Source organism: Ipomoea nil, unplaced genomic scaffold (assembly GCF_001879475.1).
Source record: "Ipomoea nil cultivar Tokyo-kokei standard unplaced genomic scaffold, Asagao_1.1 scaffold1509, whole genome shotgun sequence".
NCBI lineage: Eukaryota > Viridiplantae > Streptophyta > Magnoliopsida > Solanales > Convolvulaceae > Ipomoea > Ipomoea nil.
Genome location: NW_017617937.1, coordinates 1,537,781 through 1,563,688, shown reverse-complemented (window position 1 = coordinate 1,563,688; position 25,908 = coordinate 1,537,781). Strand labels below are relative to the sequence as shown.

At 29.2% G+C, this 25,908-nt stretch overlaps 1 protein-coding gene and 1 pseudogene across 1 annotated transcript; one reads left to right on the top strand and one right to left on the bottom strand.

The window, feature by feature from the left end:
- The first annotated feature begins 17,640 nt into the window (after positions 1-17,640).
- Positions 17,641-22,371, top strand: LOC109188818 (annotated as a pseudogene).
- Positions 22,372-23,451: 1,080 nt separating this feature from the next.
- On the bottom strand, positions 23,452-24,908 carry LOC109189033 (caffeoyl-CoA O-methyltransferase). The gene is made up of 4 exons (XM_019339729.1): positions 24,737-24,908; positions 24,541-24,620; positions 24,180-24,324; positions 23,452-24,065 (listed from the first exon to the last, which is right to left on the bottom strand). The coding sequence occupies exons 1-4, from the start codon at positions 24,812-24,814 to the stop codon at positions 23,640-23,642; spliced, it is 729 nt and encodes a 242-aa protein (XP_019195274.1). The 5' UTR covers positions 24,815-24,908; the 3' UTR covers positions 23,452-23,639.
- Positions 24,909-25,908: the final 1,000 nt, after the last annotated feature.

Here is a 25,908-nt window from a genome sequence, read left to right as displayed (position 1 = left end):
CTTAAACTGTTGTCCTTGTGCACAGCTAAATTTTACTCTATCATGTAATCATGCACTATAGTGCAGTTTATAATCCATTTGTTAAATGATCAACTTCTTAATTAAAGCACAAGTGCCATTTCACGCATCCTAGCTTGATTATTATACTCTGTCTCTTTTATTGTTAATGGGATTTAATTTCCTGATTGCTGAATTTGATAGGAGTACGTACTTGTGTACATGATTTGTGAATCTTGGCAATGTACTGCACTTATCTCCCATGCATGCAAGTTGAAGGTTACGTTGTTGCTCAAAACAAATTAAAGGATTTAGCAAGATATATTTGATCATTCACTTGCCTAGCTAGTGATTGAAAGAGGATCCAACACTTATATATTTTGAGTACCCGACAGTTCATAAGGGATTAATCTTTACTATTTTTAGAACATCATGGATAGGAGTACAGTTAATGTTTTTGTTATTTAACTTGAGTTGTTTTTTAATTTGGTGCATTAATACAAACGTACTTAACACACAATCAATTAATGCTTTGACTTCAAGACAATAGATGTGGCAATGTAGACCAATTTCATTATTGTATTATGGCCTTGTTGGTAAAGAACGGTTAGTTGTTTGTTGATTGGGTTAATTAGAGGATATAATTAGTTGATAATATTAGCGGATTGTAGAAAGATGTTTAGTAAAATTAGTTGTTAGCTAATTGCTGTTTGGTATAATTTCTTTTCTTAAGTAACTTTTTGAGTTTTATCATTTTAGAGTTACAAAAAGCTAATTAACCAAACATATATATTGATTTTTAACCAAGTCAAATAATTAATAGTGGTCAAATAAGTCAAAATTGATTGATAGGCTAACTATTTTACTATATCTTTTTATTAAATTATCGTGCAATTTATAATAGAATTCACTAATTAACAATCAACTAAGGAAAATAAATAGTTTTTATTAAATTATCGTGCAATATAGGCTCCTAGTACCATAAATAATTAACTAATCACCATATACTTAGTATTATTAATTTTGGTAACAAGTATACTTAGTATATTTCAATATTAGATATTTACACTATAAAAACACTTTATCATATATCTGAACTAGGCTCCTAGTACCATAAATAATTAACTAATCACCATATACTTAGTATTATTAATTTTGGTAACAAGTATACTTAGTATATTTCAATATTAGATATTTACACTATAAAAACACTTTATCATATATCTGAACTATTATATTATTGCCAAGTGCTCAGATAGCATGTAGTGACTCTTGCATATGAAAGGTCATGAGATCGGTACTATCTTTGTGTTTCAACAGGTTGAGAAAGTATAAATGAATAGGTATGTAGTATCTGTTTATATACTTTCTCAATCTACTGAAACACAAAGAACCAGACTTGAACTCACAACCTTTTAAATAGAAGTCTAACCCAAGTACCATTAGACCACATAGTCTTGGTACACAATCAATTCAAATAAACTTCGTGAATCATTCAATTTAAAAAAATATATGTAAAAGGTTTAAATGTCTAATAATTGATTAATTTTTCGTTTTGAACGGCCAATTAGTTATATAAAAATCTAAATTTACTAAAATCTCTTATTATAATAAAGAGAGGGGATTTTGCCAATGAGATTGCCCCATTCTCCCGCTCAGAGTTTTGGAACTTTATTTCCTTTTTCGATTTTTTTAAGGGAAAATGACACTTTTCACCCCTGAGTTATATACTTATAGCATTTTTCCCCTCTGAATTATTGAAGTGACTATTTTTCCCCCTGAAATGTTAAATAGACATATTTACCCTTAAAATAAATATTTCATTTTTTTTCTCCAACAAATTATGACCATAAGTTGGTTCAAACCAAACAAACACTATAGCAACCAAACCGAAATATTCCAATTACAATTTAGAATCGAAACCCGATATTTAGAGTTTATTAAAATCGTGAACCGGAACGGACGGTTCATGTTCCGAACTGAAAAAAATAAAATACATTTATTGTTGAATTTAGACTATTTTAAAATAAAAATAAAAATTTTAAAATAAAGACAGTTCAAAATCGCGAACCGGATCCGAAACCGCCGGTTTACGGTTCAAGATTCAAATTTTTTATACATAATTTTAATAAATTGACATCTAAATATTGGGTTCTAGATCTGAATCATAACCGGAAACTTTTAATTCGGTTGCTTTAGTGTCCGGTTCAGTTCAAACCGAACCGTGGTCATCCCTACGTATACGCAATAATTTGTTGGAGAAGTAAAATAAATAAAATGTTTACTTTAAGGATAGAAATGTCAATTTAATATTTCAAGGAGAAAAAACACCACTTTTAGAATAATTGAGGGAGCTAATGTGCTTACCTAAATAATTGAGGGGGAAAAAATGCTATAAGTATATAACTCAGGGTAAAAAGTGTCATTTTCCCTTTTTTTAATTAAAAATTAATGTCTTTAAAAGTTACTAATTTTCAATGTGGGAGATTTTACTTCCCAATGACAGTGACAGGTAATTAATTGGTTACACTTAACAATGTGTAACTTTTACAAGTTACAATAAAAACAAGTATGCTACAAATTATGTACACCACGAGAAAGCTTACAAAAATATAATAATTACATATTTTTGAAACTCAATTTTTATGAAATACTGGCTATAAATACTAGATGTTTCACCATGGTGAAACGCCACATTTACACTGCAGAACATGAGAAAGATCAAGAAAGAAGAGGTGATATTTTTCTTTCTATTATTTTAAATGAGCTCCATCTCACAAAACTTCCTGTTTTTAAAAATTTATACAGTGACGCTCATTTGAGTTGAGGAAAGGGGAACCGGGAGAGGCAAAGCCCTGCATAGAAAAAACGTTAGAACCCATTTTTTGAAGGGAATCAACAACATACTAAGGATTCTCATATTGATACCTGAAGTCAAGAGGTAATTTACAGTATGCACTTCTCCCATTTTTTACATTTACCATATGATCAAACTTCCTCCATTTTTAATATTTATGCAGTATAGAAGCTCTTCTTAAAAGGGAGGACTGGGAAAGGCAAAGCTTAGTATGGACACACATTTAGAAACACTTTATCGAAGTCTCAACAGCAGCATACCAAGCAACATGTAATCCTGCATTACCAAGGGATTTCTATGCCATTGAGACCCAAAAACATCAAAACAAAAAAAACAAAAAAAGTAGGATCATCATAGCAAAAGCTCTTTTGTCAAACCTGTGGGGAACCAAGGGTTAGATATGAGTAAGAAAATCAAAATACAGAGCACAAAAATGAGTAAAGTTGGAAAAAGGAAGCAATTGTAATCTTGCTCAAGTGGATTATGGTGGAAAAGAAGAGATATTTACATATTCAATATGAGACCTGTTGCCTCAACCAATGTTATGGTTCAGAAAATCCTTCCTTTGGATAATTGAACCACTTCATCACTTACAAAATCATGTAGCTGTGCTACAAACTACACCCCACCAACAATAACAGAACGAAGCATTCTATGCTTCTCTTCATCACTGAGGTTGCAAATTGCAATGTCTTAATCAGAGAAGCTAAACTGGCTGTCACCAAAGTAAATGCAATTTCCAGTGCAAAGAAAAGATACAATGTAACCAATTCTTAGCTCACAAGCAATGCTCATATATTTTGATAAATATAAATGTTGTCATTAAGTTACAACCTGAATGTATTAGAATAGTAACAAGAAATCAAACAGCAAAAGATAAGCACAAGCCGGCTACCCTCTGCGGTAGGGACTAGGGAGCATCACATCTCCAAAGAGACGTAAAATAAAATGTACTCAAGAATATTGCTTGAGATCGAATTCGAATAATACCTCCAACACCGCCCCAACCCAACAGGTAGGACCTCCAGTGGCAAGTCAACGGCACTTTTTGGCCGGCTACGGAACAGTCGTCGCCGGAAAGCTAACACCCCCGAAAGATTTTTCCCGACGTCGACCTTGGTGGACTCACTCCGACGCAACCGGACAAATATCGACCCCCACTCAGCCGAGTCTTCGTCAATCTGCACCAGAAAAAACGGGCCAAGAGAGGACAAACAAATAAACAACGAAATCGAAAGGAGGACGATGTAACCTGTCTAGATCCGGCAGAAACAGCCGCATGCAATAAGAAACGCTCTTTCTATGTGTCTTCCCGGAGAACGAGCGGATGAGAAGATCAGAGGGCGGTCACCCAAGCCTTTAACCAACTGGATGCCATGGATCTCAACACAGGCCGGATCTTCTTCAAACCTCGGCCAGAGGCGATGGACTCAACGCCAGAAATCTCGCCAAGACGATAGGGTGAAGAATTAATAACGATCACACTATTCCTAAAAAAAAAAAAATAACGATTACACTCCTTCAGTCCTTCCCTTATTAATGTTGGAGAGTGTAATCGTTACTTTCTAGAATCTCATGGGCGTTTACTAACTGGAAATTTCTGGGAATTTTCGGAAACTGAAAAATAGAAAACAGAAAACATGTTTATTAACACAGTTTCCATTTTCAAAACTGAAAATAATTTCTGAAAATTTCTAAAAAACTGAAACACACTTAAAAACTGTTTTCAAAATAGAAAACAGAATCATCTATCATCTATTTAGTTATATGTCACTATAATAACCACATTACTATGATTACATTCATTATCATATTATTTTACTTATCACATATATTAGAATTCAAAGTAAAAGTTATATATTCATATACATGTCATTCAAATGTATATATCCAAAAAAAACATTTTAAATATTAGCTCAAAAATATTAATATTATCTAAACTAAATTTTAGGTGAAAACTAAAAAATTAGAAAACAGAAAATAGATAACAGTTTTATGTTAGTAAACAAGTTTTCTAAACAAAAAAACAGAGAATGAAAACTGAAAAATTAAAAAACGAAAACAGAGAATAGTTTTCTGTTAGTAAACGATGTCTAGAAAATCTAATACTTCGTAATTTAGTGTGGGCAAAGCATTTTTCATGGGTTGAATTTACAAGTCAGACATGGTTATTATTATTTTATATATCTAATATCTAATTTATATTTGTAAAATTAATTATGGGAAAATGGCACTTTTTACCCCTGAGTTATATACTTATAGCACTTTTTCCCCCTCAATTATTTAGGTAAGCACATTAGCCCCCTCAATTATTCTAAAAGTGGTGCTTTTTCCCCCCTGATATATTAAATTGACATTTATACCCTTAAAGTAAACATTTTATTTATTTTACTACTCCAACAAATTATTGCGTATACGTAGGGATGACCACGGTTCGATTTGAATTGAACCGGATACTAAAGCAATCGAATTAATAGTTTACGGTTATAATTCAGATCTAGAACCCAATATTTAAATGTCAATTTATTAAAATTATGTATCAAAAAATTGAATCTTGAACCGTGAACCGGCGGTTCCGGATCTGATTCGCGGTTTTGAACCGTCTTTATTTTAAAATTTTATTTTTTATTTTAAAATAGTCTAAATTCAACAATAAATGTATTTTATTTTTTTTCGGAACATGAACCGTCTGTTCCGGTTCACGATTTTAATAAACTCTAAATATCGAATTTCGATTCTAAATTGTAATTGGAATATTTCGGTTTGGTTGCTATAGTGTTTGTTTAGTTTGAACCAAATTATGGTCATAATTTGTTGGAGAAAAAAATAAATTAAATATTTAGTTTAAGGGTAAATATGTCCATTTAACATTTCAGGGGGAAAAACAGCCACTTCAATAACTTAGGGGGAAAAAATGCTATAGGTATATAACTCAGGGGGAAAAAGTGCCATTTTCCCATTAATTATTTTGTAATGATGTAGGTTTAACCATATTAAATAGGGCTAATTTGTAATTATTTTAGGAAATTTTGTATTATAACTATAATAGTTGTTAATTTAATTATAAATAAATATACAATCGAATTTATTATTTGGTTAAAACAGATTGAATGTATGTGAAATTATTATTAGTTGTTCATATTAAATATATCATAATCATAATAATATACTAAATACTGAATTATAATTAAAATAGTTATTAAACGAAAATTTAGTTTTAACAATTGAATAAAAGTGACATCACGCTAGAATTGTATTTTTTATGCAATTACTACACAATTGTTTTTTTAAATTTATGCATCCATAAAATTAGTGGTGAATTATTAATTACTTAACTAAAATAATAATTTTCAAAAAATTATAGTCATTTTATGTATAATTTTAATTATATAATATGATTAATATTAATTTATATGATATGCAATTTATATCAAATTTTTATTCTTTATTCGTATCAAGTATACTGGAATATAATGAAATATAATTTGACTACTTTTGAAATGAATAATTGGTGCTATTTTAATTATTAATGAATATGAATTATAAATTATTTATTTACATTTAGGATTTTCTTTGGGTTATGGCATATAATGCAATAAATGTATTTAAATTTTAAGAGATTTTGATGTTAATATATCTAAAAAAAAAAAAAAACATTATGTGTAATATTTTATATAATTTGATATTAATTGTATATGTTTTATGAAATATTGTTGTGCATCACACGGTGACAATATATTACACATTTATAATAAAAACCTATACTTACAGATATTATTTCATTTACAATAAATATTAATATTAACACATAATTATTCATTTTCACTAAATGTTGTATAATTTTAAGAGAAAATATCATTTTCAGTCCCTTAACTATAATACATGTATCAATTTTAGACCTTGACTATTAAAATTTTCAAATTAATTATATGACTATTTAATTTGTATCACATTTGATTCTTGACTATTAAAATTTTTAAATTAGGTGCATGAATATTTAATATGTATCACATTTGGTGATACCGTTAAATTTTCCGACCAAGTTACCGTTGACTGGCTAATTTATTAAATTTTTATTTTAAAAAGTATTTTAATAAATTTTAAATTAAAAAAAAAAACTAAAATAAAAACGCCGGTCACCCCCACCCTCCTCCTCCGTCTCCGCCAGAGGGCGGAGACGTAGGAGAAGGGGGTTGCCGGCGTTCTCTTCCCCCACTCCCTCATTCTTCGTCTCCGCCGGAGACGTAGGAAGAAAGGAGGGCTCCCTTCCTCCTTCGTTTCCGCCAAAGACGAAAATTTAACGACAGGACCAAATGTGATACATATTGAATAGTCATACACCTAATTTGAAAATGTTAATAGTGAAGGACCAAATGTGATACAAATTGAATAGTCATGCACCTAAATTAAAAATTTTAATAGTCAAGGACTAAAATTGATGTATGTATTATAGTTGGGGGACTAAACATGATATTTTCTCTAATTTTAATTATTTAATATTAATTTATATCAAATTTTTATTTTTAATTCGTATAAAGTATAATGGAATATAATGAACTATAATTTGACTACTTTTGCAATGAATAATTGGTGCTATTTTAATTTTTAATGAATATGAATTATAAATTATTTATTTAAATTTAGGGTTTTCTTTGGGTTATGGCATATAATGCAATAAATGTATTTAAAATTTAAGATATTTTTATGTTAATATATCTAAAAAATAAACATTATGTGTAATATATTACACATTTATAATAAAAACCTATAATTATAGATATTATTTCATGTTTTATAAATATATACGTAATAAATATTAATATTAACAAATAATTATTCACAATGTTGTATAAAAATACTATAATTATAGATATTAATTTAATAAATGTTGTATTAAACTTTTAATTTACTTGCTTTCAAAAAAAAAACTTTTAATTTACTTTTTATTTGTACTAAGAGTTAATACCATTTGAGGTCCTCCGATTATAATAGTTCTGTAGCGTTTAGTCTTAAATTTTTAAATCCAGCATATGATGCTATTTTTTTAAATTGTCATTATTGATTATTTTACAAAAATTGGAGGGAACGATGAATCAATGATAGCTTAAGTGTAGGAAATAATGTGTATACATTCCCATAAATATCATTATCCACCTTAAATTATGAATTCTTATTTTAATTGTAAATATTTATGTTCATAATTTTATGGAAAAATGACACTTTTTCCCCCTATGTTATATGCTTATAGCACTTTTTCCCCCTGAGTTATTCATGCATCCACATTTGCCCCCTCAATTATTATAAAAGTGGCGGTTTTTCCCCCTGATAATATTAAATAGACATTTTTACCCTTAAATACATATTTTATTTATTTCTCTTGTTCAACAAATTATTGTTTATACGTAGGGATGGCCACGGTTCGGTTCGAACTGAACCGAACACTATAGCAATCAAATAAAAAAAAATTCGATTATGATTCATAACATAACCCAATATTTGGGTTTCCGTTTATTAAAATTGTGAAGTGGAAAAAAATAGATTCTGAACCGTGAACCAGAGGTTCAAATCGGAACAACTACTAGCAATAGCTTAAAATTAGAATTATAATATTTGCAAATAGTGTATGTTTTTTTCGCATTTATATTGACTCTCACATATAAGTATATATAATCGCGATTTGGTTTTTATTTTGAATCGTTGTTTCACAATTTCGGATCCAATTTGAACTGTTGGTTCAAACATTATTTTAAAATTTTATTTTTTTATTTTTAAAGTATTCTAAATTCAACAATTAATGTATTTTATTTTTTCAAATTGTGGTTATAATTTGTTGGAGAAGTAAAATAAAGGAAATATTTATTTTAAGGGTAAATATGTCCATTTAATATATCAGGGGGGAAAATTGCCACTTAAATAATATAGGGGGAAAAAGTGCTATAAGTATATAACACAGGGGGAAAAAGTGCCATTTTCCCTAATTTTATTATAGCAAATCAACATATAATTATTAAATAAAAAAAATTTAAAAAATAATCAATTTCATATTGCTTTTTATATATAAAATTTAATAAAATTAATAATTTTTAATAATATAACATGATTTAAATATTTCAAATATTTAATCCGTGCATCGCACGGGTGGCATACTAGTATTCATAGTGGTACATGAACGTACTACCTAAATAACCCGCTATTAGCAAACGGCGAATCACATGTAATTTAAATGGGTAAAATATGATTTTTATGCTTAACTTAATTTTAAATTTTATTAATTAAATTAATTATATTAAATCTTTCGAATACAATTTATCTTTTATATATAATTTATGAATTATTATATAAAAATAAGATTTACTGTCTAAACTTTAAAATAATTACCGTCCCTCGTAAAAAAGCAAAAAACAAAACAAAAAGAAAAAAAAAAAAACAAAAGCAAACATCCTGTTATTCTTATTTCAACTTTCTGCAAATAATTATTCTTTTTATGTGCAATACTATGCTTTTTGTCCTACTAGTATTTGCACCCGTGCGATGCACGGAATGAATATGTTGTAATATATTAAGAATATATGAATCGATATATAATTATTTAAATTAGAACATTAAATATTATATAGCGCACTTAAAGATATGATTTGAATCGTTTATATATTTTGATGTTATCATTGCTTGAATTTGTGCAAATAATTGCTTAAATTAATAGCTAATGTCTAGATGTACGGATGCGGTCCTATAATTTTGAAGATTTTATTTATCATTGTTTAGTATTTTCATACATTAGGTAAATGTGCTCGTTCTCTAACAACTCAGTTATAGAAATGAATTGCTATCCATATTCATTTGTATGGAAGATATATTTTTTTGCCTAGATATATAGCAATTTTTTCATTTAAAAAAAAATAATATCACCGATTATATTTACACATTATTGAAACCTCTTTGTAGACGACATTGGTAGTGACAACACAATCTTGTTCATCTTCGTCTAGAGCTAACATCTTCTCCATCAGGACGGGTTACTTGGGTGAAAATATAGGTAGAATATCACTCAATTAGTTATCCTTTTATATTTTCAGTCAATTCGTAATATCAGATTCATTTTCAGCCAATTATTCTTTTTTATTTTCAATCAATTAGAATATCAAATGCAGTGCTATTTTTACCTAATTTCCGTTCCATTTTTAATTGATGATGTAGATATTATTATTGAAATATTTTCGTTCAATTTTTAATTTACCTTTACTATTGTTTAAAATATGTATTTACTATTGATAATGTAGAATAATATTATTGGAATATTTTCCTCCAATTTTTAATATTCGTTCCATTTTTAATTAAAATGCAATGATCTTACCATTTTTTAGTCAATTATAGATCATTTTTTATTTGCAGTCAATTATTAATATTCATTTCCTTTTATATTTTCAGTCAATTAGTAATATTAGATTCATTTTCAGTTAATTATTCTTTTTTATTTTCCATCAATCAGTCAATTAGAATATAGATGCAGTGATATTTTTACCTAATTTTCGTTCCATTTTAATTTGATGATGTAAAATATTATTAATGAAATATTTTCGTTCCATTTTTTCTTTACTATTTTTTAAAATATGTCTTTACTATTTGATGATGTAAAATATTATTATTAAAATATTTCCTTTTCATTTTTAAATTTCCTTTACTTCAAACCAAAAAAAAAAAAAAAAAAAGACTTTGGACTTCTCAATACTTGCCCACATTGATTTTTTTTTTTTTTTGGTAAACCCAGGGTTTCCACCGTTGGACACAGTGACTAATCCCCTCGCTAAATTGTAAGCACCTCTTTTGGGTGGGACAACTGGCTTAGAGATTTAAGGCTGCTCCATTCCCAAATCCAAGGATCGAACTCTTGATCTTTGGTTAAGGATGGATGAGTCCCTTACACTCAACCACACCCTTCAGGTTACTTGCCTACATTGATGGGCAAGCAATTATGTTTGTAAGAGGAGCATTGCTCCTCTTTCCAAACATTTTCAATGTGAGATCAAAATGATCCCACATCATTTACAAAGGGAGCCCGTGACTCCCTTTTGTCTTCTCCTTATTTTTTTTTTTAAATTTTAATTTTATTTTGTATATCGTTTTGTTTGGATTATTATTATTATTATTATTATTATTAATATTATTATTATTATTAATATTATTATTATTATTATTATTGACAAATTCGTCATTTTAACAATTTATCTTTACTCAAAACACCAAAAATATTATTTAATAACTAAGTAATTTGCTCCAAACTGCTAAAATCTAAAACAACACATATATTTTTAGTTAATATTTCCTAACCCCCAATAATAAATACCAAATAATAAATAAATAAAACTAAAATAAGAAGACAAAGCTAAGGTTTCTTAAATAAGAACCTTTTGACTTCTTAATACTCGCCACATCGATGAGCAAACAATTATGTTTGTACCTCTTATATAGAAGAGCTCAGGAGCTCATCTTTTCAAACATTTTCAATTTGGGATGAAAATGAACCCACATCATTTACAAAGGGAGCATGTGGCTCCCCTTTGCCTTTTTTTTTTTTTTTTTTTTTTTTTTTTTTTTTACTTAGCAATTTGCTCCAAACTGCTAAAAACTAAAACAACACATACATTTTGGGTTAATCTATCCAAACCCCCACTAATAATAAATAAATAAATAAATAAAAACTAAAATAAGAAGACAACGCTAAAACTTCTTAAATAAGAACCTTTTGACTTCTCAATACTTGTCCACATTGATGTGCAAGTAATTATGTTTGTAAGAGGAGTTTTGCTCCTCTTATATAAATAAGCTCTCTCGTTCCAAACATTTTCAATGTGTGATCAAAATTATCCCAGATCATTTACAAAATGAGTCTGTGACTCCTCTTTGTTTTTTCTTGTTTTTTTTTTTTAATTTTAATTTTATTTTGTATATAGTTTTGTTTGGATTATTATTATTATTATTATTATTATTATTATTATTGTTGTTGTTGTTGTTGTTATTGTTATTGTTATTGTTATTGTTATTGTTATTGTTATTGTTATTGTTGTTATTGTTGTTATTGTAATTTGATAATTTGGAGAATTCTCCAAAATTTTAAAAAATTCGCTTGTTTAACATTTTATATTTAATCAAAACATCAAAAATATTATTTAATAACTTAACAATTTGCTCCAAACTGCTAAAAACAACACATATACATTTTGGGTTAATCTTAGCCAAACCCCCTAATAAATTAAAAAAAAAAAAAACTAAAATAAGAAGCCATTAAAATAAGGTTTCTTAAATAAGAGCCTTTTGAAACGTTGGGCTTCAATAGGTTGAGTAAGTCTATATGAACAGATACTACATGTAACACGGTGAATCGAATAGTTATGCTGTGGAACCGTGTCCACTTTGCAAGGTGGACACAGTTCTATGTTCATAATTACTGAACTATATGTTCATAATTATAAAGCTAAATATTCAGAATCTTTGAACTTCATATTCATAATTATTGAACTCTATATTCACAATTACAAAACTCTATATCATAATTACTAAACTATATGTTCATAATTATAAAGCTATATATTCATAATTTTTAAACTTCATATTCACAATTATTGACTCTCTATATTCATAATTACATAACTATATGTTCATAATTATATTCACAACACTATATTCATAATTTTAGAACTATATATTCATAATTTTTGAATTATATATATAATTATGAGCAATTTTAGAACCGTGTCTACCTTGCTAGGTGGACACGATTCCACAACATAATTTGACGTGTCAATAGTACTCAAAAAATAAAATATTTGCCTTTGGACTTCTCAATACTTGTTGATGGACAAATAATTATATTTGTAAGAAGAGCATTGCTCCTCTTATATAGAGGAGAGAGCTCCTTTTCCAAACATTTTCAATGTGGGATCAAAATGATCCAACATTATTTACAAAGGGGAGCCTGGCTCCTTTTTGTTTTTTTTTTTTTTTTTTTTTTTTTAATTTTAATTTTAATTTTATTTTGTATATCGTTTTGTTTGGATGATGATGATGTTTGTATATCGTTTTGTTTGGATATATATATTCATAATTTTTGAATTTCATATTCACAATTATTAAATCTCTATATTCATAATTACATAACTATATGTTTATAATAATGTTCACAACACTATGTTTATAATTATAGAACTATATATTCAAATTATAGAACTATATATTCATAATTATGAACAATTTTTGAACTGTGTCTACTTTGCAAGGTGGACACGGTGCCACATCATAATTTGTCGAGTCAATAATACTAAAAAAAAAGTCTTTGGACTTCTCAATACTGGCCCACATTGATGGGCAAACAATTATATGTTTGTAAAAGGAGCAATGATCCTCTTATATAGAGGAGCTCAAGAGCTCCTCTTTCCAAACATTTTCAATGTGGGATCAAAATGATCCCACATCATTTACAAAGGGGAGTCACCTTTGTCTTCTTCTTATTTTTTTTTTAATTTTAATTTTAATTTGTATATAGTTTTGTTTGGATTATTATTATTATTATTATTATTATTATTATTATTATTATTATTATTATTATTATTATTATTATTATTATTATTATTATTATTTACGAATTAATAGATTTTATTTAATTTCCATTTGAGATTTACTTATCAAATAAGCTTTACTACAAAAGTTTGGGGGGGGGGAGGGGGGGGGGGGTGGGAAATGAATTAGGATGATTTTGTTTTTAATTATATATAGATAAATTGATTCTATTTCATTTTTTAAGCAAAATCTTCCTTAAAGATTAATAGTAAAATAAAGCTAACTTATTAATAATCGATTCTATTACATTTTTTTACGCAGAATTTTTCTTAAAGATTAATAGTAAAATAAGGCTAAATTATTAATAACCAATTCTATTCAATTTTTTATGCAAAATCTTTCCTAAAAAGACTAATAGTATCTTAATGATTCTTTTTCTTATACTGCTTATTGATTCTTTTCTATTTTTCTGAGTGTAGAAAAAATTCACATCCTAACATTTTCTTCCATTCATTTCTATTTTCCCATATTATTATTAATTTCATTCCCAATATTATTCTATATTGTTTTAGCGTACGGCTTCGTTCCATTCATTTCTATTTTTTCATATTATTATTAATTGTTTAGCCGAGAACTTGTAAATGAGGATATTATTTTATTAATTAATATAGAATATAGATTACCAATTAAACTTAAAGTTTTTATTATAATTGAACAATAATATTACCAATTATTATTTGAAGATTTTGTAAAACTGTAAGTAAAATTGTATTACGGATAGGAAAATATATGTACTTTAATTTTAATTTAAATTATTAATAATTAATTCTATTTTATTTTTTAACAAAATCTTCCTTAAAAATTAATAGTAAAATAAAGCTAAATTATTAATAACCGATTCTATTATATTTTTTATGCATAATTTTTCTTAAAGATTAATATAGTAAAATTAAGCTAAATTATTAATAACCGATTTTATTACATTTTTTTACGCATAATTTTTTTATAAAGATTAATAGTAAAATAAGACTAAATTAGTAATAACCAATTCATTTTCTATTTTTTTACGCAAAATCTTCCGTAAAAGATTAATAGTAAAATATCTTAATGATTATTTTCCTTATACTGCTTATTGATTCTTTTTCATTTTTCAGAGTGTAGAAAATATTCACATGAATAATATTTCCTTTCATTATTTTCCATACTTTCATATTATTATTAATTTTCTTTCCAATATTATTATTAATTGTTTGGGGGTACGGCTTCCTTCCATTCTTTTTCATTTTTTCATATTACTATTAATTGTTTAGGCTGGAGCTTGTAAAGGATGATTTTTTTTTATTAATTAATATAGAATATAAATATAGATTAATATAGAATATACATTACCAATTAAAATAAGTTTTTTTTTTAAAAATATTATATTGAACAATAATATTACCAATTATTATTATTATTATTATTATTATTATTATTATTATTATTATTATTATTATTATTGGTTCACATAGTTGAATTATTTGTTTTTTTTATTTAATTATTATAAACATAAATGATATTTTACTAATTAATTTATGATATTTATCAAATTGTATTTTTTAAATATAGTGTTTTATTCATGCATTGCACGGAATTTTATTTTTGTTATTATGAATTTAAAATAAAAATAAAAAAAATAAAAAGATGTTTAAATGTACAATATAATAATATAGTTGGACTTTTATACATTTAGTCAAGTATCTATTTCATAACATACAAAATTAAAATTTAAATTTTGTATGGTTAATATATTCTCTAATCATGTACATATTTAGATAAATTTATAAAAAAAATTCATATAATTAAGTTGATTTATTCCAAATTGTATTTCATATCTATATATGAAATTTAAAAATATGAATAATAAAAACTAAGAGAATTGTACTTAGAAATCAATAAAAAAAATGTAAATTCTAAATTTTGTATGAATAAATAAATATTCTAATTGGACGCATATCCTTATATGATTGTATAATACTTTGTATATACACATAATATTTATTAATATGTATATAGGAAAGTCCTATAATATAATTTCATTAATTATAATTTATATTGATAGATTTATACTTAAAAAATTATATTTAGAAATTTAAAGAGTATATGTATGTATATTTAAAAAAATTATAAATATTTATGTTTTGTTAATTTTAAATTGCATTTCTTTAATTATATTTCAAATTTTATTAATTATAATGTAATGAAATTGTCACGAATATGTCTACGGAAGAAATCATATATTTCTCAATTTCATTAATTATATTAATTATAATTACCAAATATTGTGGCAATTATCACAATAATTTCATTAATTATAAATTTTTTTCTTCCAATATTTAAATACATTAACATAAAATTACCATAATAATAACACAAAAGAAAGAAAGAAAAATTATGAGAATAATATATATATATATATATATATATATATATATATATATATATATATATATATATAATTAAAAGTAAAATCCTCCTAACCAAGTTTATCCCCAAAACTTAGGGGCATATATATATAAATTGCATATTTACCATATATTGCATATTTTGTGTTTATATAGTATAATTTTTGGTATCAAACATTTGAATGGTAATAAACGGGGAAAAATGTCAATATACAAATGATAATTAATTCTTTCATTACTATACTAATTTTAATGGTAATTCATTAATTATTATATTTCACGATGAGTCAGCCTGTTCATGCCCATCATTTTTCAAGAAACATAGAAATGAAATAGTCAATTATTAAAATTGTTTATGATTTCGTTTTTAATTTTTGTCTAAAGTTAAAGATATATATTTTTGGCGATTATAACATTTTGTGTATTAACTAAAAATTTGAAAGTTTTACCTTTTTTGAGATCTCTTACCATTTTATAATTTCAATATTGTGCTATTTTGAACTCATCCATGGTGTATAAATACACTCTATATGATCATACAAAATCCATTGAGGAGACATTTGTACTCAAGAGTAAACTTCTCCTTAAACTAAATTCGGGTGTCAAGAAAATCTCCGTTTTCATTCATAATGATATTCCTATTTCTGAGTCTCTCATCACCGTTCGGTACATCAATGATGTCTGGATTTCTGGGTCTTCCATTGTTCCCTTTGATCCTTATGATTGTGCCTTTGCCAATATTTTTTTATTTGGGTTCAGTACAACGTGGATTTTTTTGAGAGGTTTCTCTAATTAAATTTTTGGTTAAAAATTTATATTTCCTTTGTATTTTATTTTATTACTTTTTTATTTATTTATACTAATATGTGAATGGAGTAACACAAAATCTAAAATTGTATTCGTTATTTATTTCTTCTTTTTAAATAATCATTATTTTTGTGTTTTACAAAAATTTAGAAAAAATCAAATATAGCGAGATTTTTAATAGGTTAAACAAACACTCTACTCAAGTTGTGATATATATATATATATATATATATATATATATATATATATATATATATATATATATATATATATATATATATATATATATATATATATATATATATATAAATTATAAAAATGCTGTAAAATGAACTATGCTTGGTAAAAAAAATCATAGAAACTTGAATGGCATGTACAAATCTCGAAGTCAACATACTAACTCTAAGTTTCAGAAAATCTTACAAAATTATCAAAATTACCGTCTTTATCATCCTCGATCGCATCTCTACAATCTTTCATAAAAACTAAACCAATAGGGTTCTGTTACAAATGCTCTTCCTCCTCAATTTCCTTTTGTTGAAGCAGAGCCTCCTTAAGTATCTTCAAACTCATACCAGATGATATAAACTGCAAAACATATTGAAGTACATGAGAATATAGTTAGAAAAATGTAGAAAATTCATACAAAAAGAAAGCAGAGAGATGAGTCTGGGATTCTTTGATTGAAGAAGCCATTGTATTTATAGGTAGAAAATACTAATTCAAAAGGAAAGTATAATAATTTATTTATTTAAGGAAAAGTATAATAATTTATTTATTTAAGGTAATAACATTATTATTATTATTATTATTATTATTATTATTATTATTATTTATTTATTTATTTATTTATTTTCCATTTGACATTTACTTACCAAATAAGTTTTACTACAAAAGTTTTGGGGGAAAAATTTGTTAGGAGGATTTTACTATAGATAGATTATTACACTCCATTTCCCCTGTTGTCTGTTTCGCGCAAAGTTCAAAGTTCCACGCCGATGGGTGGTTGCATGCAGTGGCTCATCCACATGGTGCTTCATGATTCCTCTCTGTGTTTGGTAAGTTACCGGAATAGGGAGAAGAACAGAGTTCCAATGTTGGTCCGGGATCACAAACTCACAGTACAAAGCTCCATCTTGGTTGAAACCATATGGAATATATTTAGGGTTCGTTCCCTGTTGTGTTTCTGGATTGGGACCTCAGTCACCTCACTAATTTCAATGTTTCTTTGTGACAGGAAGAGTATATGTTGTTTTTAACTGATCAAACACATTTCTATTGTCTTTGCTTTTGAGCATGCATTGTTATGTAATGTAATAGTCTAATTTTCTTCAAAAAACTTGTTGTGTACTGGCCACAAAGAAAAATAAAAGCTACATCTCATTCTCCTTTAGCCTCTCTGATCTATCTCGCGCGGCGCCACCACACCAAAAACTCCAATCTAGGCGTTTCAGATCTGATCGCCTCATTTAATTTCTCTCAGAAACTCTTTATTGGATTGAATTTTATATGACTTGATCTTTAATTCCTTATTCAGAGCATTGTTGCCAGATTGAACTTTTCACCACAGCACATGCTTCATTACTGGCATGTCAAAGCTGGAGGCACCTCCTTCAAATCCCCACTTGGATCCCTCCACTGGCCCTCCGCTAACGGGTTTAGTATGGATACAGTCTTCACCTTTTGTATTTAGTTGTTGATAGTGAAATATCTTCTATAATTGACCTAGACTTATAGTGGCACGGACAATTTTAGGTTGGTGATGGAAGTGCAGATCTGCTCGCAAAGAGGCAGACGGATGCTTTTGATTTGCAAAACAGCATTGGTACTGGCAGTGGAAATAAAATCTGTAGCTCTCAAGAAGATGGTTATGCATCCTCAGATCTACGATCCAGCATTGTTCTCAAGAATGCTGTTTGCCCCATTAAACTCCCAAAATTGGAAAAAATACCTCCATACACTACATGGGCTTTTCTACATAGGTGTGTTATAATATGCGGTGCTTTTTTGTGTTTCAATCTGAACACCTATATCTTGAATGTATTTAGCTCCACTGAAAAAGATATATCCCCTTGCTAAAACAAATATGTTCTTTTTAACTGTAGATGTAATTTAGTAGTAGTCATTCATTACTAGGCTTGCTTGAGTTAGAAGAGATGGTATAATGCCTGTCTATATTGGTTGTGTACTTAGAGTTTTTCAGTCAAGGCCTTAAACTGGTTAGCTGTTAGCCATGGATCCTTCCCAATAGGTTTGTAACTTGCATACATGTTTGTTTAAAACATAGTTGAACCATGATTGCACTCTATATCCCTTTTTGTTATTGCATGAAAAGCACATGAGAGAGCCTGGTTTTTTATTGAATAATTTGTTATTGCCTTTCGTTTTGGACTGAGAAATAATACCCCTCTTACTGGGAATTTTTCAGAAACCAAAAGATGCCTGAGGATCAATCAGTGATAGGCCGCAGAAGAATCTATTATGATATGAATAGTGGTGAAGCCCTAATTTGCAGCGATAGTGATGAAGAAATAATTGAAGAGGAAGGAGAAAATGAGTTTGCAGAGTCTGAAGACTATATTCTGCGGTTTGTTTAATTATGTGCTTGAAATGTTACAGAACTCGATCTATACCCCTAGATATATTTTCTGCTTCTGCCTTAGCAAATACTTTGTATGGTATTTTCTTCTCATTAAAGACTTTGTATGAACTTTCTCCATGTAAAAAATAACAGCATTTTGCTTGACATAAACAAGCATCTGAGCATGCTTTATTGCCATGCCAGGAGTAGACATACAACACCATGTATCTATCATACATTAAACAGTGTCATAATAATTATTTCTTGCTCTTATCCTTTTGATTCACTAGGATGACTATTGAAAAGGTTGGATTGTATGATATGGTGTTGGATTTGTTGGCCAATCATTTCTCTAGAAAACCTAGTGAAGTAAAGGTATAAACTTTTTCTTCTTGATTTTGTAATGTTTTCTTACTCTGTAGTCCTTGTCTAATAAAAACTGGTCACGTTGAGAACTTTAGTCCTCCTGTTTTTATTTTCTCCATTTGATTTATTGCCAGAATTACAGATATAAACTACATCAAACATCTTATACAGGCAAGATATAAAGATCTCATCAAGGAAGGGGCTACTTCTAAGAATGAAAACACTGAAGTCACCATAAATTCATATTTAGACGAAGATCTTGATGCAGCTCTGAGTTCATTTGACAATTTATTTTGCCAGCGATGTTTTGTAAGCAACAAATATTGATGATTTCTTTACTTGCATAGTGGAAAGTGATGATTTCTTTATCCTAAATCTAGTTCTTTTCCATCTGGTTGTAGGTCTTTAATTGTCAATTGCATGGATGCTCACAGGATCTTATTATTCTGAAGCAAATACGTGTGAGGGAGGAACTTTGTGCACACTATACTCCGTGTAATTGTTAACCTCACTGTGGAAAGAAGTGTCCTTGTGTTGTAAAATCAATCTACTGTGAAAAATTCTGTGGGTAGGTGACTACTGCCCATTTTTTAATTTGAACAATTATTGGAATCTGAGGTGGATTAGTCCTTTAAATCCATAACCCAAGCAACACATTTTTTGTTCTCCTGTCCCCCATCCTCTTTTGCTTCCTTTTGTGTTTGTGTTTCTTTTCAAGTTCATCCAGTATCTTTATTAGTGTTAACTGATGGTGTGCAATTGCCTTCTTTTTCTATTGCCTAGATGCCCATTGAATTGCAAGATATGATTTCAAGGTTGTCACTGTACCAAAAATGAGTGTGCAACCAATTATTGTCCATGCTATGCATCTGGAAGAGAATGTGATCCTGATGTTTGTTGCTTTTGTTGGGTCAGGTGAGCTTTCATGGTGATAACATTTCCAATTATGGTATTCGGCTTTTGATTTTTTCCACTTTTAATGTTTGACTTCAAAAGATGTTCCACTTTTGGTCCTTCTGATAGTATTTCTGTGGCATGCCAAATATCTCGTCGGAATGATCAAAAGTGGAACACATTTTAAAGTCAAGTACAAAAAGTAAAATAAAAGTTGAATACAGTAGGTGGGGATGCCACTATAGTGATGGACCAAAATTGGAATAAATTTGCGTAATACTCCTTTCATCCCATAAATTAATACATCCCAAAAGTATGAACTCTGGTATTGCACATCTCTTCAGATTTCTGTTTCAAACTATTTATGCTGGTTTATTTGGCTTTGCAGTTGCGGTGATGGTTCTATTGGGATTCCTCCTGACAAAGTCTCAAACCACAAATGCCAGAATATGAAGTTACTTCTTGGACACCAGCAAAAGGTAATTATGCTTGATATTTGTGCACGCTTAACTAAGCTATTCAAATTAGTATAATGTCATAGTAAACACATTATTTTTTTGAGTACTATTACAGTGTAGTATTTGTTCAATATACTTTCTCAATTTTCTATACTGGAGTATATTTGTTATGTTTCTCTTTGTTTTGTTTCCCTTTTCTCTCAGCCTATTTGCTAGTGTAGTAATCAAGTGAAAAGTTTTCACAATATTGCTTGCATGTTACATTTTGCAGCCTTTTGTCTTCAATTTGTTTTGTTTATTTGTTACATTTTGTATTCTACGTTCAGGTTCTTCTTGGAAGATCTGATATTGCTGGATGGGGAGCTTTCTTAAAGGTAATACGTGAACGTGATTCTCCTGCTTTTTAAATCAAATAGTTGTAATCTTAGATGTGTGTTTGGATGCATGATTCAGAATTGTGTGATTTGTGTCTCAAAGAATGAATTCATTGGGGGGTACACTGGTGAATTAATCTCACACTTTGAAGCTGATAAGCATGGCAAGGTCTATGATCGTCAAAACTGTTCGTTCCTCTTCAATCTAAATGATCAGGTAGGACAAACAACTTGCACCCCACCCACTATATATATATTGACCCCATTCTTTTGTTTGTATATAGCTCGTGATTGATGCTTATAGAAGGGGTAACAAACTGAAGTTCATCAATCATTCTCCTGATCCTAATTGCTTTGCAAAGGTAAACTGCTCCCTTTCTCCGTGTCTGCTTCAGTGTTTTCAACTAATAGTAGCCGGTGGGTCATTTTCGATAGATCATCGTAGTGGGCGGAGATCACAGGCTGGGCATATTTGCGTTAAAAGATATGAATGCTGGAGATGAACTGTTGTATGATTATCAATATGACCCAGACACATGTCCTGCCTGGGCAAAGGATCTGCAATCAAGTTCTAAGAAGCTTACATAACTACACATTCTTTCTATCATTTTTTTCCCTGGACAGAAACATCATTTTCAAAGGAAAATTAGGAGGGACCATCTCATTTTACCATGGACAATGATCCACATTTCAATGAACTTGTATTAGGAGTCAAAATCGTGCAATGTGGATCATTGTTCATGGTATAATTTGTTGCATTATATTATATCATGGATTAAGATTCATTTGTGTTTAGGTGACATGATATGTTATTATTTGTTAATAGATACGGATCAGAGTATAATATAGTCACATGTGAAGTGTGATAGTTTGTTAAAGAGTATTTGTTACTATCAAGTTTACGTAGCGTGGCGTATTGAACCTTGTAATATAACAATTAGTTGTAGCTGCATAACCTATAATTGGGTGTTGGTTTGATAGGTTTAAGGTGCATGTTAGGTTGGGAATTTAACGCTTAGCCTAGCTAAGAGGTAAAGTGGTTGCATTTTGGAAAGACAAATATGATATATTTACGAGAAAACTTTTTTAACTTTATAATATTTATGTCGAGAATCATGTTCATCCACTCAATTATCTTTTCTAATACTATAAAGGTGTGGTTTTGTTTGTTTTTTTTTTTTTTGAAAATCAAAGGACTTTTAACATTAAAGCAAATGTTCAATACATAAAGGTGTGGTTTAGTTGTAGAAAACGAGTATGTATTCATGTTACACATCCATAATCAATTGACATTAAGGAATTTTTTATTTTTTTTTAAAGGAAAAATAACGATTTATTCATTACCACTATTTTTTTTAAATGACATTTTAAAAAATACAGAATAAAATGAGACTTAAAAGTTTGCCATAATTTGCTATAAAAAATTATGGAATTAAATTATTGCATTCTTGGTCTGAGAATCTGCCATAATTTGCTATAAAAAATCATGGAATTAAATTATTGCATTCTTGGCCTGAGAATGTGCCCATAATAGAATGTCATAATTGTTAAGGAAATATTGTACGTCCTATATATATAGAGGCGGGTTCAGGTGCGGCAGTGTCTTACGGTGCGGTTATTTCTTGCGGTGCGGCAACACCAATAGTTCACCAAATATGCACCATCAACGTTAGGAAATACACCACACAAAACAGAGTAAACAGAGCCCTGAATCACCAAACACACACCATTAGGTGTGAGTAAAAACACCATACACTGTTCGGAAATACACCATTGGGGGTGGTGAGTTATATGGTGTGTTTTTTTGAGTCTGTGGTGTATTTTGTGATGTTTTATTACATTTCATTGGGGTGTGTTTTTATTATACTGTTGGTGCATATTGTTAACACTGTTGGTGTATTCTGGAATTTGACCGCACCGCCGCACCGTAAGACCCCGCCGCATATGAGCGCTCTTCTATATATATATATATATATATATATATATATATATATATATATATATATATATATATATATATATATATATATATAATCTTGTGTGTTATTGTTGTTTAGTTTATACTTACTACTATTAAAAAAGAAGGAAAAAAAAAAAAAAGAGTTGGTGACCAATAAAATAAGCAAAATGAAAAATGCAATTTATTCACAAAAGTCAACAATTTTATGGGCTGTTTTTTCAGAACCCCCTCCTCCCTCTAACCAACATTTAAAATATTGAGAATTACAATGGGAAATTCATAAAAACGTTCAAAAAAAAACACCAAAGGGAAATTGTGGTCATCGGCAAGAATGTGTATATATATATTTAGCTGACACGGCGGCAGAGGGTGATCCCATCGCCCACCGGAAGCTGGCAAATCTCAATCCGGTCGTCGGCGGCCAACGCCTTGTTGAGCTCCAACACGAAATCCCGGTAGTACCTGACGTACTTCCTGAGCGGCGCGTCCGGCGGCGCCACCACGGACCCGTTCCACAGGGTGTTGTCGTAGCCGATGAGTCCCCCAACCTTAACCAGATCAATCAACCTCTTGTGGTAGTTAATGTAGTTGTCCTTGTCGGCGTCCACGAAAATGAAATCAAATGTCCCATGATACTTTCCGTCCTCGATCATCTGGTCAAGAACCGGGAGCGCCGGCCCTTCTCTGAAATCAATCTTGTGTGCAACGCCGGCCTTTTCGATCACCGGAAGACCCAAATCGTAGTTTTCCCGGTTAATGTCCATGGCCAAAATCTGCTTGCAGAAACATACAACATTTATTACCCGACTTTATATATAATCTGTGATCATCATATGGATGGATGGTTTGGAGGCGGAAAAGATTGGATTTTGATTTGATTATATTACCTTGCCGTCATCTGGAAGAGCGAGGGCGGTGGCGAGGAGAGAGTAGCCAGTGAAAACGCCAATCTCCATGGTGTTCTTGGCATTGATTAGCTTGAGAAGCATGTTCAAGAATTGCCCTTCATCAGCTGAGGTTGTCATGATGTTCCTGAAATTCATTAATTTATCAGAAACCTTTTATTGGTCTTCTTGATTTCAACTCTGGACAATTTCTTTGTCAGCTAGAGTCACAAAGGGTGGTTTACTTCTTTGTGATTAGAACCACAAGTTGAGGTTTAACCAGTATACACACTCTGGATAGTGACTGCGAGTTTTCTTCATCACTCAAATTTTTATAAAAAAAAATTAGTGATATGATGATTACCATGGGTGTTTTGCTGTTATCTCTCTGAGCTCCTTCATGGATTCTGGCTCTCTTGGGTACACACTTGTTTCAAGAATATACTGAAACAAAACAAACACACATACATTCATTCATCCATTCATACAAATTAAGTAAATTAAACTGGCATATATATATATATATATATATATATATATATATAGATGAGATAGAATACCTGGTAAAGAGCATCACTCTGCAAGAGACTCTTGTGGCCAACTTCTTGGTGTCTGCCAGCATCTCCATCGGTTGCCATTTGGATGGGTTGTGAACTGTGAAGGCCGGCCGCCGGGGAATCGGAGATTGTTGTTGTATAGTAAGCAGATAGGTAGGTAGAATATTGAAGTGATGATGGAAGATGAGTAGTGGTTTAGCAGTATATATAATAGGGAAGGGAAGGGAAGGTGGGAGGAATATAGATAGGTTAGCGTTTGGATTAGTTCTCTGTTCAAAAGTTGGTGACCCGACCTTTTTCCTTCATACACACAACAAACAGGGGGGAAACGTGCAAACTTCGCTTGCGTCAAAATTAGCACAATCACCAAACTCCAATTTTGACTATTTTTTCCCACCAACTCCTTCAAATAAAAAATAAAATTAAAAAAAAGCTTGTCAAGGCTACCAAAAAATGCATTATTTGAGGTGAAGTTCGCCTGCAACCTTAGGTCGGAAAGGATTACGAGAAGATAAATCAGCATAAGTTACATGTAGTTAAACTTGAAACCTCATAGTTACCAAATCAAATACTCGAGCAATTTTATTTCTTTGTTTATTTAATAAAATGTACTTTATTTTGCAAATAATAGTGACCAAATTTCATTAGAAAATGGTAGAAATAATTTATCTCCAACAGTCTTAATAATAGTAGAATTGATTTTCTTATATTGATTGTAACCATGTAACCCCGTGTTCTTGTTAAGGCTATGGATCGGACTCTCAATTTGGTAAGGGAGTTTGAAACCGTTTTTTCTCTTTATATTTGTGATTTGTTCTTTTACTCAGTAATGGTACTTGATGTTTTTTTTTTTTTTTTTTTTAAAAAAAAAAATATTAGTTTTGTATGTGGCGATAATTTGATATTTAAAAAGTGATGAAATTTATCTTTTAATATGAAACACTAATTATCTGTTGAGGGATTGATTGAATTAAGACATTCTAATGTCAATAATTAACGGAATAGTTTAGCTTAAAATGTGGCTCGAGGAATCTAAAGACAATAATTAGCTGGGGGTTGGTGGCATGACAAAATTATGGTAATATTATTGGCAAAACTTGCCCACAAAAGCAAAATCTTTAGTGCCAAGTTTCACACTCTGACCTAACATGATAATAGACGGATAATTTATAATG

Coding starts and splice junctions, on each gene's coding strand:
- LOC109189033 (XM_019339729.1), bottom strand. CDS start 24,814: ATGGCAACCGATGGAGATGCTGGCAGACACCAAGAAGTTGGCCACAAG. Junction 24,325..24,540: donor ATAACAGCAAAACACCCATG/GTAATCATCATA, acceptor AATGAATTTCAG/GAACATCATGACAACCTCAG. Junction 24,066..24,179: donor CTCTTCCAGATGACGGCAAG/GTAATATAATCA, acceptor TTCTGCAAGCAG/ATTTTGGCCATGGACATTAA.